This window comes from Doryrhamphus excisus, linkage group LG12 (assembly GCF_037039965.1).
Source record: "Doryrhamphus excisus strain RoL-2023G ecotype Guam linkage group LG12, RoL_Dexc_Guam_v1.1, whole genome shotgun sequence".
NCBI lineage: Eukaryota > Metazoa > Chordata > Actinopteri > Syngnathiformes > Syngnathidae > Doryrhamphus > Doryrhamphus excisus.
Window position 1 is genome coordinate 14552416 of NC_136368.1, and position 18175 is coordinate 14570590.

Genomic DNA, 18175 nt, shown 5'->3' on the forward strand with positions numbered 1-18175 from the left:
TAAAGTTTATTTTATTTACGCATAATAATTATACGTATTTACTAAAGTTACTAAAGTTACACGAAACTGCGTAGCAAAATAATCATGTTATTCTTACATTAAAAAAATTAAAGCAGTTCACGATTAGCTACTTTAGTAGAGTCCTTATCCACTGTTGCCATGGAGACGGTCGCTCCTCTGTTGCGGCTGCTGCTGATGAGATTGCAGGCTGCGTGCGCACGCACATTTCCCCACACACACTCAACGGCAGGAGGAGGAAAACAGCTGATGTCCGGGAACAAGATGGGACACGCTCGATGAAAAGAAGAAATAAAAACACCCCCTGTAAGTCATACTATGTGTTTCTCCAAATATGACATGTTATATGTCGCGACAACGTTCATTTGTCTATGTTATGCTTGCTAGCTTGTTGTGCTGCGGAAGTGGTGATGTAGCATCCTCCGTAGTAGGCCTTGATTCGGCATTATGGCGTGTGTTCACTAAAAATATAACTTGACACCTTTGACCGATCTCATGACATGTTTTTACCCGTTTCCCCGTTATATTTTGCACCATCATCTGGCTTGTCGTTGTTGTCGTTAACTTGCTGTTAAACCAATGTAGCGCTCAAGTGCTAATGCGTTTCCATAGTAACCTTGGCTACTCTTGTGACATTCACGCTAATCTCAATATGGTGGACGCTCATTTCCTGATTGTTGCTGCATGTTGTCAATAATGGAGAGAAGACAGCTTAGTCTTTGCAGGCAATCATTTCACAGAATTAAATGAAACAGTCATTTGAAAAAAATGTTGAAGGTATTGCCTTTCCTCTGAGGCTTATTGGGAGGAAATCAAATAAAACAATAATAGGACCACTGACGTACATTGTTATTACTGCCCCTTTCGTAGGTGCAGATACTTTAACATGCTGAAAGATAACACTCATTATTGTAGTGATGGTTATTTAATACCATATGTGCTGCCAATGGATGTTTCTCCTCTCTCAGCACTACGTATAATGTTCATTTTCACGTCCACGGTGATGCCTTTTTTTTTCCTTGGCGTATTTCCACCAGAAGACATGTTGAAGTGCAAGCAGTTAATTACAAAGCAATGTCATTTACACCATGAAGCTTGGATTGACCATGGACGACACATACAGTAGTCGCCCATGATGCATGAGATGAGTGTACACTGCACAGCAGTTCTTGAGTGAGTGCAGTGTTTTTCGGACCAAAATAATTTTTAATTAACTTATGTGAGGGCGTACGTCATCACAAAATTCCCAAAACTCTGAACGCCGTAACTCAAGGACCACCTGCGTTATTAACTTGTTCAAAAAGTAATGTTGACTCTATCAACGTCTTTTTTTTTTTTTTCACGTGAGCTACAGATCAAAGTCTTATGCGTCTTCCATCCATCCATTTTGTGTACTGCTTATCTTCACAAGGGTCGCTGGTATGCTGGAGCCTATCCCATTTGTCTTCGGGGTAGAGGACTCGTCGCCAGCCAATCACAGGGCACATATAGATAAACAACACTCACACTCCCATTCATATCTATGGTCAATTTGGCGTCACCAATGAACCTAGCATGTTTTTGGAATGTGGGAGGAAACCGGAGTACCCGGAGAAAACCCATGCACACACGGTGAGAACAGGAATTGTCATTTCCTGTTATGTGCTCTTATTTTGGTATGCTGTACTTCCTGCTCGGTGTGAGATGCAGCCGTCAGTGGAGCAGTGTGTGTAACGGTGTTCTGTTGTCACCGGCTGGGTTTATACGTTCAGCTACGTCACTTTGACTGTGCTGATTCATTGTCCATGCTGTTTGTTGTCCATCCATGCTGTCTTACTTGTTGTAACTTCCCAGGACTTACCCGTTTGTGTTTTCACAGAGCTTTTTGTTGCCTGTTGCCTGCACAAATGTGAGTACCTGCACTTGCTCGTGCTTATTAAAAGAAATCTGTCTCAGCATACTGGTGTCCAGTATTCGACAGCTCATCAGAATCATTACACATAAGGCTGGAACCGTGATGTTAAAACTTAAAACCATTTCAACTTTGGTGATATTAGTCTAGTGCTGTGTCTCAATTGGCGCACTTCCATACTTACACTGAGTTTTCTCAGTACATATGTGTGTTTAAACCAATAAGTATGGCAAAATGCAGTGTGCTGGCAGTACGAGGATGTTGCACTCAAAACGGCCAAAATCGTGAATGCACAGGACACTTACCACCCCCAATATTCGCCATCTTGGCTAGGTAGCAGAAGGGGAGAGACTAACCTGAAATAATGGTAGCATTGGAAATTATTGAACAGAAGTAGGTGAAGAAGCAGCGTATGCTGATGCTCCTAAAAAGTCCAAGTGTGTTGTTAGATAGAGTCTTCAAACTTGAGCCAAGAAACCAGAATTACAATTAATGTGATTGGTGATTGCATCCTTCTTGCCAGGAACATGTCCACTCCACCCCCACCCCCCCCAAATGGGAAGTTAATTGCAGGTTCTCGACATTGGTCCTCCCACATAATAGCAACCAGGGCCTGCAATTTTCTTGTCACTTTGGCTCTCGTCTCCATATGTTAAGTGCAACAATCACATTCAAATTGTTTCTAAATGTAGCTTTAAAAGGGTAGGATTGCTGGTAAAGTCTATTTTCTTGTCATTTTGTATTGTCGGTATGCCACCGCTAAAATATAAATTTCTCTGATTTTTGACCACACATTGATATGCTTCTATGGTGTCATCGGAAAACATGAGTTGTTGGTTGCGCTAGAAATTAACTTTGGCGGTTAAATCAAATTCGATTAACCTGTTTTATACGTGTGATGAAGCTCTCTCTGTGTTCTCTTTTGTACTGTTCCTGCACATGCTCTCCTTCACTGACGGCTGCCACAGGACCCCCAGGCCTTGAGGACAGCCACTCATCCTTCTTACATCTCTGTACTCTCTGGTTGGTCCCTCCACCTTTCTGTGCCCTGGGGATGAACGCACCAATGAGGAGCCTCACAGTGAGTCCCCCTCGAGTCATCACCTCTACGCACATCTTCCTCCTCCACACCTCCCACTCACAGAGCGTGTCGCATATATGCCTTGATGTCAGACGTGGTGGGCATTCCTGTCTCTCTGAGCATACTGTAGATGTGGGTATAGTGTAAATGTACGCCATATAAGCCATGATGTTGACTAACTGTTGTGTGTTATTTACAGGGTATGCCTGATCGCATGTTATGTGCAGTGCTGGAGCAATTTCAGCTTTACTTTTCCCTTTGGTATGTGCGCTTTGTCTCCATTCAGAGTGTCATTTCTTCTTCTTCTGTTCATCTGTTTACACTGCCCGTATGCACCTTTCTGTCACTGTACACACACTCACTTATGGACATGCACAAGCGCACACTTTCTTACACTACACTTGAGTTGTGCGCTGTGCAGCATGATGGAGATCATGTGTGATCTCGTCACATGGTAAGTAACTGCCGACGAATACACTTGTCATGTGTCCCATGTGTGCTACGTCATGTAACATGAGAGCCATTCAACACATGCAATGTCAAATATGATAAGAAATACAACTCTGTTCTGGCAATTCAAGTCCAGGATTTTTCAAAAAATGACTGTACTTGCTCACATAGTGGTCTACACTCTAATAGATGCCAGACCCCACTTGTTGTGCATAAACACGGTATGTTTATGTTGAACAGCAACTATAGTGTTTTGAAGACAAGCCATGTGAAGTATTAAGATTAATACTTACTACTACTACCACTGTTCCTGTCATACTTACAAGCTTATAATACGCTTATAATACAGGCGATCAAAATAAAGTATACAGTATATGCATAAATAATAAGCTATTCATGTAGCTACAGTATTTATATTTAACATAAACGGTATGTCCATTCATACAATATATAACGTAACATTGTTTTCAAACCGGGCTGCACGGTGTGCACGGAGTGGTTAGTGCACAGGCCACAAAGCTAGGAGACCCGAGTTCAATTCCACCCTTGAGTTTGCATGTTCTCCCCGTGCATGCGTGGGTTTTCTCAGGGTACTCCGGTTTCCTCCCACATCCTCCCAAAAACATGCTAGGTTAATTGGCGACTCCAAATTGTCCATAGGTATGAATGTGAGTGTGAATGGTTGTTTGTCTATATGTGCCCTGTGATTGGCTGGCGACCAGTCCAGGGTGTAGCCCGCCTCTTGCCCGAAGACAGCTGGGATAGGCTCCAGCACCCCTGTGACCCTCGTGAGGATAAGCGGGAGAAAATGAATGAATTAATGAATTTTTTCAAACAAATTTTTACCGTGTGGCGGCATATTTTCTTTTGGTGGTGCAATCAATTACATGTAGCAGAAACCTTGTGGTTAAATTAAGCTAGGTCTTTATTATAAGCTTTTAAAATTGAGAATATATATTTTTTGGACCTAATGTTGTGGCCAAGCACTTTCACACCATCTTGATTTTAAGGGGCCTTTAATAAGGTTTATATGTTAAAATCTACTCTAAATATTGTAGCTTAATACATGGTAACCCAAGGTAATGAAAAAGTGATGTTATGTCCCAATGACCTGGACTTGATTGCAGATGCAGAATGTTGTGGTCCTCCTGATATAGCTTTGGTCACTGTGTGGTCTACCCTGCCCTCTCCGTCTGTCAGATCCACTCTCTGTATAGCACGGCAAGCCCCAGCATGCTGAAGAGGAAACAGAGCTCCCGGGTCGAGACCCAGCCCATGACCGATTTTGGGCCAGATGAGACCCTAGCAGACAGCGCGGACATCTTCTGGATCAACAAACCAGTAAGTGCACCGCTGTGTCATCATGCCACTATTAAGTCTGTGTATGAACAAACACAATAAACCTTTTATTGCCCCCTGCTTTCTGCAGTGGGTACACACCCTGCTAAGAGCCTGCGCCATCATCAGCGTCATCTCGGTGTGCATGAACACCCCCAAGACGTTTGAGCACTACCCACCCTTGCAGTATGTGACGTTTACGCTAGACACGCTGCTCATGTTCCTCTACACGGCCGAGATGATTGCCAAGATGCACATCAGGGGAATCATCAAGGTAGTACCCCTTGGCGTTATATTTTGTATATACTATGTATATATGATGGGCACCCCTGCCAAGCGAGCCCCCATGGGTTTAGAACACATGGAGCCACCATCCATGAGGGCAAACATACAAGGCTGCAGAAATATGGAGATTATCAAGGCCAGGAGCTCAGGTTGAAATATACGGCACTCAAAATTTTGTGATGGGACGACCGTCAAACCTGTCCCCAACCAACAGATTATGATACTAAAAGGTACTATTTAAGACAAGCACAGGAAGATAAATATAACTGCAGCTCCAGAAGACCCTATTTTTGCCACTTTAAATTCAACCTTATTATTATTTGGCTGTGTAATTCAATAAAGTAAAGCGGCTTTCTCTAAGGGAGACAGATGCATCCAGGAATGGACAGCTGGCTGATGAACAACACATAATCACAGCCATAAAAAGTGTGGGAAGGCTAACTTGGCGAATTACGGATAATAAGCCGGGAAGCAGATGAGGATGAAGTGTGATCCACATATGGCCAAAAATAAACCCTTTTTTTGACAGATAATAAATGTTAATAAATCTTGATGACATGTGACACAAATGAACCAACACACATTTAAATTTTAAAGCTGTACTCAAGCTTCAAGTGATGATCCATAATGCCGAGTATAAAGAGCATACAAATCCTTTATTTCTAAAATCACAAATATTAAAACTTGCTGATTTAGTAACTGTTCTAACAGCTAAAATAATGCATAATGCTAAAAATAACCAATTATCAAAAAAAGTCATACAATACTTTTCTACAAGAGAACAGAAATATGATCTCAAGGAAAAACTAAACTTGAAACACTTACATTATATTGTTATGTTATATTCATGATCATTAATTACTATGGTTGTGAAATATCACTATATGGTTACACTACCTTACACTCCTTTATGTTTGAAAAAAAATCACCTCTGGAATACAGGAACTGAATAAATGCGTTGCAATAGAAACAGTTGAGGTGGTAGGATTTGTGATGTTTTCCATTCTAACTTGATGCATGTTCAGATAAAATAAAACCATCACCATTGTACTACAAAATAAACAATTCGCTACATGGTTTTGTACAGTATTCGTCAAAAACATGGTGTTTATCTAAGCACTCTTCTGTTTTGCAGCTTTTCTTTCAGGGGCGGCTTCTTCTAACTCTCCTGCAGCCAACGTCCCCTTGACATTTAACTTTGTTTATACCTTAGGGCTTTTGTTGTCTTTTTTTGGGGGGGGGGGGGTAACAAATCGGAAGGAAGTTGCCTTTCAGAAGACTGAAAATCTGAAGATTTAAAATCACCTATAGCATTGTATGTACTTGTTGAAACATGGCAGTGGGCCTTTAGCTGAAGGGTGTTGTTGCATATTTGCAGTATCTTACAAAAGTGAGTCCACTCCTCACATTTCAGCAAGCGTTTTTATTATATTGTGTCAAGGGAAAGTATGATTAGAAAATAATAAATCAATAAATCAATAAATCAATAGTAAAGAGTAGTCAGTGTATAGCAGTATAGAGCAGCCATCCATACATCCATTTTCTATACCGCTTGACCTCATTAGGGTCGGGTATATGCTGGAGCCTAACTCCGGGTGTGAGAGGCGGGGTACACCCTGGACTGGTTGCCAGCCAATCACAGTGCACATATAGACAAACAACCATTCACACTCACATTCATACCTATGGACAATTTGGATTCGCCAATTAACGTAGCATTTTTTTGGAATGTGGGAGGAAACCAGAGTACCCTGAGAAAACTCACAAAAGCACGGGGAGTACATACAGACTCCACACAAAGATGCCTAAACAGTGATTCGAACCCAGATCTTCCCAATCTCCTGTGTGTGGCCAACATGCTAACCACATGTCAATGCACAGCCATTATTGCCTAAATAACTGGCAACATAAGTGAGTAGTGAGATAATTTTCTTGCCTACAGTCAAACAAGCTGATAGTCATGGTTTGGGGGTGCAAGAGTGCTGCCGGCATGGGCATGCATGAATTCTACTATGTACTGTGACATTCTGAAACAGAGCGTGGTCCTGGAGAAAGGAGAAATAAGTTTAGTAGTTCCCGGGACTCTGTTGTTCATATCGTACACACACATATCAATGCATGTGCTCAATAGCACCTATAAGAACTACCTTGCTGCAGCCAGAGACAAAGACAACAAAAATGCAAAAAACTTGAATGCTGATAGGTTGATAATGGAGTGATCAAACAGGCTGGCATCGATTGGCGTAGCCTATGGCAAGCTGTCAAACTAAAGCCATTGAGGTTTGACTAGTTTTGACAGTAGTATGACAAACATATTATTAAGTGAATACTTACAATACTTTACAAGTTGGTGTCATAGATAACAATGGTGCAACCATAATCACTGTTCTTCCTTCTGAGCCTTTTATTTGATATCACAGTTAGGCTATATATTATTGCTTCAGTATTTCGATTGTGTTGCTTTAACAACAGTTTTTTTGGACTCATTGACACTATGATGTTGTGTAGATTTTGTACAGGCTGATCCCTGGCAGGCCCCTGGCTGCTGTTTATGATAAACTTGTAAACTTGTGTGTGTGTGTGTGTGTGAAGCACAAAGCCGTGGGCTGTCTAACTCTCTGCTGCACGTCATTAAAAGTGTTACATTCTTGTTTTTCAAGTGTTTTAGTTAAGTGTTGAGTTGTTCAGCCATTTCCCCTTGCCTCTGCACACAGGGGGATAACTCCTATGTGAAAGATCGTTGGTGCATGTTTGATGGATTCATGGTGTTTTTCATCTGGGTGTCCCTGGTGTTGCAGGTAGATTGCAACATTCACTATTTTTACGATCCTTTTTTTTTTATTGCTTCAAAATTGCGTATGCAGCTTTACTTAAGGCATATTACTGCTTTAACAATCAACATCTCTTTGTTTTTAGGTGTTTGAAATAGCAGAGCTGGTGGATCAGATGTCTCCATGGGGGATGCTGAGAATCCCCAGAGCGCTCATTATGATCCGGGCCTTCAGGATCTACTTCCGCTTTGAGCTTCCTCGCTCCCGTATCACCAACATCCTAAAGTATGACACCGTGGAAACTGATTATATTTTTGCTTTAAAACATTACATTGTGCATTTAAATGTGTTTGTGTTAAATCTTCTTGCTGGCAGGCGTTCAGGGGAGCAGATATGGAGCGTATCAATCTTCCTGCTGTTTTTTCTCTTGCTGTATGGAATTCTGGGTGTTCAAATGTTTGGAACCTTCAACCATCACTGTGTTACCAATGATACACAGAAAGGGTAACTCAATATTTTTACTCTACTTGAGATTGTTCCTTTGTGGTGAACCACCCGACACAGAACTAGCCTCATTTTAAAGAACAATTAAGTATAACATGATTAGAATGACTGTGGTCATCATGAGAAATCCCGCACACTTGCTCTTCCTCAAATACAGCATTGTATTTACCATTAGCAGCAAGTGTTAACATAAATTGCATGTCCCACAGCGTGCACCCTTTAAATTAAACTCATTCATTCTCAGCAGCTAACCCATCTATCTCCCTGTTTGTGCCACCACTCCCTCGGGGAAACTGCACTTGTTGACCATTAACAGGTGTAGAAAGCGCATATTTAAACCAATCACACGCTGCGGTTGCACTGATCTTAAAGTAGCATGTGCTTTTTCCTCCCATCCAAAATCCTACATGTGCTTCTTATGGAGTGTTTTAAAAATACGTAGAGAAGAACAGCTGTGTCTAATCCCTTAACTGCTGCACGTCCTTGACCCAAAGTCAGAGCTCGGCAGCTTTGCACACAGAGGACATGATGGAAATTGGGAATAAATGCAGCAGGGGAAATGAGATGAAAAAGGTTTTGGACAAAAGGAGGGACTCATCTTCTGGGTGTCAGGCTTTCTGCAGTCTATATGTAACTCTCTGTAACTACACATCCACCAGTACTGGTCAAATGGATGCTGTACCTCAGTTATCCTCTAGGTGCATTATCTAATTAAACAAATACAGATGAACCTTGGTTAGCGTACACCCCAATTAACTACCCTTGGCTATTATTTAAAGAAATAATCCAATTGTATAAATGTTTGTTATTTGAAACATAAACATAAATGTTATTTTTACGGTAGTGATCTCTTTGACACTGCTGCTGTATAGTCAATTATGCAAAACTGTAACTCAGCTCTGGTTTCCTCAATTACATGAATCATTCCTCATCACGTGGTTGTGTTTCTTTTTCATCTGACTCACAGGACTATTATTACCATAATAATTTTTTATGTCTCTATTGGGGACTCATCTGTCTTCTGTTTTGCCATCAAGGAAGCTCATTTTGTTTGATAAGACACAGTGGTTATTATTATTCCAACATGTTTAATTATCCTTATCTGGTTTTCACTGTAACGTTTTTTGATTGCCCTTTCTGATGTGGTGAAACATGTGAATCCCTTAGCACCTTTAACGGGAATGTTGGATGAATGTCTGGGTAGCCAAATTTGAAGGTACTGTCATGCCTTGACACTTTTGCAGTTTGAATTTTGCAGCTTCACAGTTTTTCAAAATAAATACATTCATAAATGATTTGCTGTTTTGTGGTTGACGATGGCTTATTATTAGTCAAAATGCCGCACCTATATAAAGCTTTTCAAAACGGCAGCCTGGTGGGAAACTTTTTTAGGTAAATGTGTGCAAAAATTGTCACAACGACTGGACTGCAGCAGGGGCGGAGGGGATCAGCAGGAGGGGTGTTTTAAAGCAAGTATCGGCCGACGTCGATACTGTCCATTTTCACTGATATCGGCCAATACTGATCTGTGGCCGATCGATCAGAGCACCCCTATAAATATATATAGATTTTATACATATACAGTATATACATACAGTTTATGTTTAGGACGTGCCTTGCTGCCCCTGACTGGGTTGCTGTTTTGTTTATATTTGTGCATTTGTTCAGCAATGTGACATGGAACAGCTTGGCCATCCCAGACACCCACTGCTCCCCGGATGGCGAAGGCTACCAGTGTCCCCTGGGCTTCAAGTGCGTGGATCTAGAAGAACTGGGTCTCAGCAGACAGGAGCTGGGTTACAGTGGCTTCAATGAGCTGGGTAGAAGTCATATTCAGTCATGTCATGTCAATTATCTGTGAGCCCTGGACTGATCCTAATACTGTTTCTTGTTTTTTTTATAGGGACAAGCATCTTTACTGTATATGAAGCAGCTTCTCAGGAGGGTTGGGTGTTCCTCATGTACAGAGCCATTGACAGTTTCCCTCGCTGGCGCTCCTACTTCTATTTTATAACTCTCATTTTCTTCTTGGCGTGGCTTGTGAAGGTTTGAGCTTTGTGTCTCCTTGTTTTTATTTTCTCTCTCTATTGCTCTGCTTCCCTCAGCGTAGCTGATGATGATAGAAGTAGGGCTGTCAAAAATAGCACGTTAGCTGTGGTAGCTAATTTATTTCATTGATTTTCTCAGCTCAATTAATGCATACGCATCCTGGCAAGTCAAGCTTCTCTGTTATGACGACAGACGGAGGCACGGTGTAATGTCCCCACAGAGCGTGACACCCTTTTATACCTTTATTCTATCATGAACACATCAACAGCAGTGCGATTCCAACACAACATATGTATCTCCTGTTGGAATGTCACTTCCTCGTTATCCCAAGACAGACTGCAAGATGCATTCTGAACATCACAGCAGCATCTTTAATATATGTGTATGTGTAGTCTAAATGAACAGAAAAACAACAAGTGGATATTATTATTATATATTTGTGACTCTTAATGTGGAAGTACAATTTGCTGTATTTCACGCAAAACATTGTTTTCTATTCAATAAAACAGTGTTCTGTAAATAGATTAATTTTCAGACATGTGTGCCTTTCTTAACTTGGTTTAAATTGTCAGTTAATGTGGTGCTGTTAATACCTACACATTTACTGTGTATAGTTCTGCCCAGTCATTAATCATTCTTTCAATAAAGTGCACTATATGGGCAAATATCAGACATCGTGTGACATAGTGATTAATTCTGATTAATTTATTTGAAAATCCTGATGAATCTGAATAATGTATTATTTATTTGACAGCCCTGGATAGTAGATCACTATGTGGTATGTGGTACTCACATCAGTGGCATTTTTTTTTGTCTAAAATGCTTGTTGATAACAAAAAGGGGGGCCTGTCATCAATTGTGGGATGCAGCATGGAAATTAAGTTTTATTTGTTTTTGATTGTGTAAATAAATTTTATTTACATTTCATTTGATTTTGTTTATTCACATTTGTGTCTTTTTTTACAGAATGTGTTCATTGCAGTCATCATTGAGACCTTTGCTGAAATCAGAGTGCAGTTTCAGCAGATGTGGGGGTCGAGGAGCAGCACCACATCCACGGCTACAACGCAGGTAACAATGCATAGCTGCATGAGAATTTAAATGTACTGTTGCTATTTAATATGAGCCTTATAAGGCCACACAACGGAAGCCTTGCAGTGGGTACGACTTTTGCAGATTGGCATTGGTGCTGTCAGTTTTGCTTATGGCTAACTAATGTTGCATTAGGTGTGTGGTACAGTGTAACATCCATCAACAAGGCACATGTTTGGACTTTCATTGGTGATACAGCACTTTTGGTGTTTTTAATACTGGGGACGGACTCACACTCTATTTAGTTGCTCTTTTGGGGGGCCGCAGCTGTTTTATAAACTTGTAGCCAAAGGCTAGACTAGTATTGAATGTTGTCCAGTGTTTTTAATGGTGTGTGTTTATTTATTTATTTTCCCTGTGCCGCAGATGTTCCATGAAGACGCTGCCGGAGGATGGCAGCTTGTAGCTGTGGATGTCAACAAACCACATGGCCGAGCACCCGCTTGTCTCCAGGTAAAGCCCGTACACAGAGTTGTATTTGATGCTGTCTGTGTTCATGCTAGGGGTGACTTTTAAATGTGATGAGATTTCTTGTGTTCTTGTTTTGGAGAAAACAACTGTTTTTCCCCCGCACAGCTGAGGCACCGTGTTGCAAGCAGAAGCTGTAGCAATTCTACATATTAACATTTGATGTTCGGACTTGTCTGCACCCTTAATCGCCATTACCAATAATTTCTATCAACAGTAATAACACATGTCATATGTAGAAAAGACCTGTGTTGACAATAATGCAACATGGTCACTATATTTAGTTAATATATTTATATTTAAAAGTGAAAGACAGAAAGCATTTCTTGTTCTTCTGATACTTTATTAAATCCAAGTGTTGAACAAAGGTGAACTCGCAGGCAAGCGGGAGTGGAATGCTGCCTCCATACTGCAGTGCGATGCAGTGTGGGTCTGAAAGCTGCATAAAACCTTCCACAATTCAGCCCAACCCCTAGTCAGTGACAGAACCAAGAAGGCAGAGCTTGGACACAATCCTCTGTTGCCTGGCAACACTTCAAACACTAAAGCAGGTGTGCCGCACCTACACTGTGCCAACGGGGTGTGGCCAGCGCACTTTGCAATTTTCGTGAGCGGCGCAGTCTGGTGCAGCGCGGTGCACACACGCCTCTGTCCCTCCCACCGGCACAAGTGGAAACGTGAAGCCGTGAAAAGGGTTTAACACAGCTGAGTGTAATCTCAACCAATCAAATGAAGGCCTCTCATTGCCTTTAAAAGTACAGGGCCCACTGGACTGTGCATCAGAGGCCAAAATGCAGCTGTCGTCATGCTGAGATCCCATTATGTGTGATGTCTTTGATCTACGGTATAATTAATGCAAAAATGTACATGCTGGTTCAGACGGTTATGTACATTAAATAGTGATTACTGTGATTGTTTATTGCAGAATAAATGTGCCTCACTGTCTGGAAAACCTGCCTTTGAGGTTTTGGTGACGTGTGTGCACTGTGTGTCTGTCAGCCAATTTTCCACTGCATAGAGTATGCTTTGCCTGCCCCCAGAATAGACCAGGTCGGAGCTGACCATATTTTAGCGCACCTTTGGCGTGCTGTTTTGTCACAAAATTGTCACTGCGCCAAGCTGAAAATGTGGACACCTCCCCCTGGTGTGCCGCCACGCCCATGTCGCCACAGCCCAGTCTAACAAATTACCAACCGGGCTGCGTACAGTCGTGCACTGGACGAAATTACCACTGCATAGGGTGCACCATGCTCCGCCACAAAGTGCTAGGGAGTCTGACTTAACAGAACCTCTGATGCTTGCAGTGAAGTAGTGCACTGCATTCAAACTTCGAAATTCACTGTATGATTTTGTAACACAAAATGGCCTTAACCCTCAATGTCGGGTGGTGAATCTCTGTGTTCTCTAAAAGTAGTAGCAATCTCGATGGACCGACCTTGTGGTCTTAATAACTGCCACTGTGATTTTTTCCACCTCTGGCTCTTCAGACTTTGTAGGGGGTTTACTTCTGCTACCACAATAATGTACAGCATACCTTCTCCCTGGCTGATTTCAGTCTAGACTGACTAAACAGTCTGAGTCACATTCATGAATGCCCATTGCGCGTCACATTTTCTTCATTTCCGTTGCACAACTTAAACAAATATTTACCCAACTCTTGGTTTTATTTATTTATTACCAACATCACCCTTAATTACACTTAGATTCATTTCCTCCTCTGTCATTCTTTATTGGATTACACGATCCATCGCTTTATACGGATTTGCACCAAAATTATTCATTTGTCCGTGCAATAACGATATCCTCTTCAAGGTTTTATGACTGTCAAGACAGCTGGGATAGGCTCCAGCATGCCCCGCGGCCCATGTGAGGATAAGCGGTACAGAAAATGGATGGATGGAATTATACATTATAGGGGATAGACATTGGACTAAATCACTTTGATCGACCAACATCCTTTGATGCTCTAAACTCCTGCTTCTGTGTCAGTGGGCAGCAGGATCAAGTTGCCCACAAGGACATAAAATAGCATGGAGCTCAAGTTACCTTACTTTACCATAGCTGTCATGATGGTCTATAGACAGAATGAATCTGAATCAACAGCGCTTGTGCTTGTTGCAGCCAAGTAGTGCACATTTATGCATTTTTTATATACTGCTTATGGAATTGCAGTGTAATTATTACATGATGTTGCACTAGGGTCTAATTAGTAGATCAGGACACTTCATTAACCTCAACATATCAGTGAGGCTGCCACTAAGACAACCACTGTGTGTGAAAGAGAGGTGGAGGATTTGGAATTTAAGTTCATTTGAAGACAGTAACTCTTGAGATGATAAAGTTAGTGACAATACTCCAGGGCCGTACAGTGCGCGTATTTCACTTGCATATGCGCCTAGAAATTAGACTGTGCAAGTGGAAAAAATAAAAAGGGGTACGAGTATGAGTACATTTTTCAGCCCTTTCATTTCTAGTAGTATTTACATACAAAGTGAATAAAAGTAGAGTAAAACTTTCACACATTTGTATAAGTCTCAGACAACTTTTCTTTGTTCACATCTGCAACTCTCGAGTTGATGCTCGATGATGTCTCAGCAGAGAGTGCAGCTGTACTAGCTGACGTAGTGCTGATTGTTATCAGATGATACTGGTACATTGCAGAAAAATATGACTGCTCTTTGTGATGTAAGTGCTGTCCCACTGATTCGCTAAAAATATATATTTTTATTTGTATGCATCATATTCCACTCTAAATTCTCGCACAGTGTGCATTAACAATGACAAGGAAGTGTTTTTTCGTCATGCATTTACTCATCAACAAGTGGCTTGCACATGGAGCGCGCCCCCACAAGCATGGTATGTGTGCACTGCTGTGGAAGCCAGTCATGTTATGTGACTTTATGTGTGGTTTAGTACATTTGTTTACAGAATGTAGTATGCCAGGCTATGTGTGATATGTTAATATTTGTGGACCTCAAGTCCCAGGGAGATGTAGGCCTTATGATAGCACTGTGTTTACACAGTACAAGTACACATGTGTGTTACTGTATACGTTGTTTGAGTTTAGTAATAAAATTGTGTTATTTAAGAAATTTTACATAAATTAACTAGTTTTCTTAGAGTGAGAAAGCCAATCATACAGCCCTGTACTCTGCGTTATTGGCTCATTTGGCTTTGTCGCCGCCTCCAAAAAGAGCAGGTGGCCAATCAATTAGGTGTTATCTCCAACTGCTGCTGCCCTCAGAACTAGCACACCCACATATGAACAAATGGGAGAATCATGTTTACACGCAAATCAGAGCCTTGCACGTGTCCACTACTGACGTAGGGTTGAATAGAGTCTGGTGTAGGTAGCGTCCATCTGCCAGCTTGGAAATTATTCTAAATCATTTGATGGCCAATTTTGTCTGCAGCCAGGCAGAGCAGAGCAGAAACTCACACCTCACTTCCTGTGCACATTCATGCAGATGGCCTTGTAGTCTGGAGGCTCCAGTATCTTTCCTACCTGTCTGCTGCCTTCTGCTGTGGTTGACAAAGCAAGGCAATAGCTCCCTTGGTGAGTGTTTGAGGGGGAACAGGAGATATCCCTCATACATCAAAAAGAAGTTAGGGGCGGGGGGTGCAGCCTATTCTTTCAGCCAATGTATAGTACTTAAGATTAACTCATAGAGCTCTAATGGGCAAAATAAAAAAGTGCATTTTTCCTTTATATGTGGCACACAAAAACTATATTGGAGCGCATTGCTTCTGGGGTTTAAACATCCGCACAGGTGCATCCACGCCCATGTTGCTGGAAAACCTTCTATTTGAACCTACATTTTGTAGGATTTCCCACTAAATTCCCATAAGAGCTGGCTGCCCCGGGTGATACATTTAATGGAGCAAAAGGCTCAGAGGGAAGTCAGCCGTGTTTATCCCTCTGGTTATCCAGCTATCTAAATCCTCCCTCTATGTGATGATGATGTGCTTTCTTTTTTCACTCCATATTTTTGTGTGTATGTGTGCCTGTGGACCTGCATTGTTGAAGCCTACCCTCGGTCTCTTTTTCATAGCCATGTACTCTATTGGCAGTCTTTCACAGTGGGGGGGGGGGGGGGGGGGGCTTTTTGCCCCAAGCTGCTATCAACAGAGGTCCAGCTGCAAGCTGTGTTCAGCTTATCTCTAAAGCACCACCGTTTGGATCGGGCCGACCACGAGGGAAAACAGTGCCGTTCTTCCTTGTAGAGACGTCGTTTAAAAGTAATTCGTGCAAGTCTATACACATCATTTGGACTTCTTTTACTTGAGGGGGGAAACTTAAATCAGGGAGGCACATAATAATTTGAGTTAAAAATAAAAGAAAATGAAAATTGTCACTGTAAGACATGCTGAGAATTGTATGTTTTAGCACATATATACTATATTCAAGATTTTTTTTACATTTTTACAAATGTCCCATGTCCTTCATACCCTATCTCAATACAGATATACCACAACATATGCTCCAGAAATTGTATTAATTTAAATAATCCAATTAATGCCTTGATTTAAAGTCTCCACTAATTATCAGGTGCATCATTCTACCAAAATGATGCCTGTGGTCTTTAATGAGGGTGGGATGAAGAAAATGGCATAGGCAACCTCCCGATCCAGATTCAAAACAATATGATATCCAGCAGCCTTATTTGCCTCTATCTGCACTTTAAAATGTTGTTTGTGCTACTCGGCTGTTGGTTTACAATGAACTGTGCTCCATTTGCTGTTGTGTGGCAGTGCTGTATACTTGTGAGTTGCATGAGAAAGTGGAACTCCCTTTCTCACTCTAAATTAGTATGCAATGCAGAAATGATAACTTGTTATACATAATGAATTTTTTTAAATTTGGGAAATAACCGGCTATAATTACAGCATATATGGGTCATACTGTAAATACACACCTCTGCAATGACACTGCTTGATACCGCAGTGGTATGGAAACAGGAATTTAGAATGTTCACCTGTCTGCCCACAGCCATCAAGACTGAGGATTTATAAAGCCAGACTTTTCAAACAGCTCTGGTGTTTGATCCTATTACATTTTGGAGGCGTATTATGTATATGTGAGTGTTTGATGAGTGTAGGTAATAGAGATAGAAGAAACAGATCAGGTGAATGTCACAGGTTTTATTTGGCAGAACACAGCCGAGTCCTCGGGCAGGCTTCATCTGACATGTGCTGCTCTAGCCCCGTGCGGAGGCAGAAGGAGCATTTGTCCTTTTTGGCAGTCTGGTAAACAGACAGAACGGGAGGAAGAAGCCATCAGTCTGCATAAAGCCTGCCGCTGTTGGCTTGTGTTATACAGTCGCAGCCGTGGGAATCGTTCCAGGTATTACTAAACCCTCCAGATGATGTGATTATTAACAGTAAATGATGTTCGTTTTATAAACGCAGCCGATTTGCATTGTGTTGTGTTAGACATTGCACTGGTGGTACAGTGAATTAAATAATTTGGGCATTAAATAATGTAAGCACACAGACCAGAAGTCTGGATGATTTTTTTAATTTTTGTTGAAAGTATCTCTCTAAATACAATGGAATCTGAAAAGCTAAGCATCCCAAACGTTGTAGAAGTAACATTAAGATTAAGATTAAGATATGCCTTTATTCGTCCCTCAGTGGGGAAATTTGTATTGCACAGCAACAAGAGTGCAGAGTCAGTTAAGCAGTACAAAATACACAATATAGAAAAATAAACAATATAAACAACCCAAGTATTAACAAAAATCAACAGTTTTTCCCCAGAGTTATATACAATACAGTATGTAGATAATATGAAACGAGGTGAGATATATGACCAGTCTATACACTGAGATCTTGTTAGAGAGTTAATATGAGGCATTATGGAAATACTTCACATAGAACTTAGTATATTGCATTTAGAGCCCTTAATATTGCACATGGAGGTTGATCAGATATTGCACAGTGAGTGGGGTCTGGAGTAACTATACTGACTATAAAAGCAAGTATTACACAGATGCTCGGTTGTATAGACGGAATTTGATCAGTCTGGCCGGTCAGTAAAATATACGTAAGCAACACATTCATTCATTCATTTTCTACCGCTTATCCTCACGAAGGTCGCGGGGGTGTCTATCCCAGCTGTCTTTGGGCGAGAGGCGGGGTACACCCTGGACTGGTCGCCAGCCAATCACAGGGCACATATAGACAAACAACCATTCACACTCACATTCATACCTATGGACAAGTTGG

General features: G+C 41.4%; 1 protein-coding gene across 9 annotated transcripts in view; it reads left to right on the forward strand.

Annotated features, from left to right (window-relative positions):
* Nucleotides 1–219: 219 nt before the first annotated feature.
* The window catches only part of nalcn (sodium leak channel, non-selective), a 58417-nt gene continuing 40461 nt past the window's right edge, over nucleotides 220–18175 (forward strand). For 2 of the 9 annotated variants that reach the window (XM_058081200.2, XM_058081195.2), the window contains exons 1-12: nucleotides 220–324; nucleotides 2878–2990; nucleotides 3190–3251; nucleotides 4641–4781; nucleotides 4870–5052; nucleotides 7778–7861; nucleotides 7980–8119; nucleotides 8210–8338; nucleotides 10007–10158; nucleotides 10242–10384; nucleotides 11354–11458; nucleotides 11846–11932. In XM_058081200.2, coding sequence (XP_057937183.1) covers nucleotides 3210–3251; nucleotides 4641–4781; nucleotides 4870–5052; nucleotides 7778–7861; nucleotides 7980–8119; nucleotides 8210–8338; nucleotides 10007–10158; nucleotides 10242–10384; nucleotides 11354–11458; nucleotides 11846–11932 — 1206 coding nt within the window. In that variant the 5' untranslated portion in view covers nucleotides 220–324; nucleotides 2878–2990; nucleotides 3190–3209. Of the gene's footprint in view, nucleotides 325–1876; nucleotides 1907–2877; nucleotides 3123–3189; nucleotides 3252–4637; nucleotides 4782–4869; nucleotides 5053–7777; nucleotides 7862–7979; nucleotides 8120–8209; nucleotides 8339–10006; nucleotides 10159–10241; nucleotides 10385–11353; nucleotides 11459–11845; nucleotides 11933–18175 lie in introns of all 9 variants that reach the window. The other 7 variants (XM_058081199.2, XM_058081198.2, XM_058081196.2 and 4 more) reach the window with 7 other exon arrangements.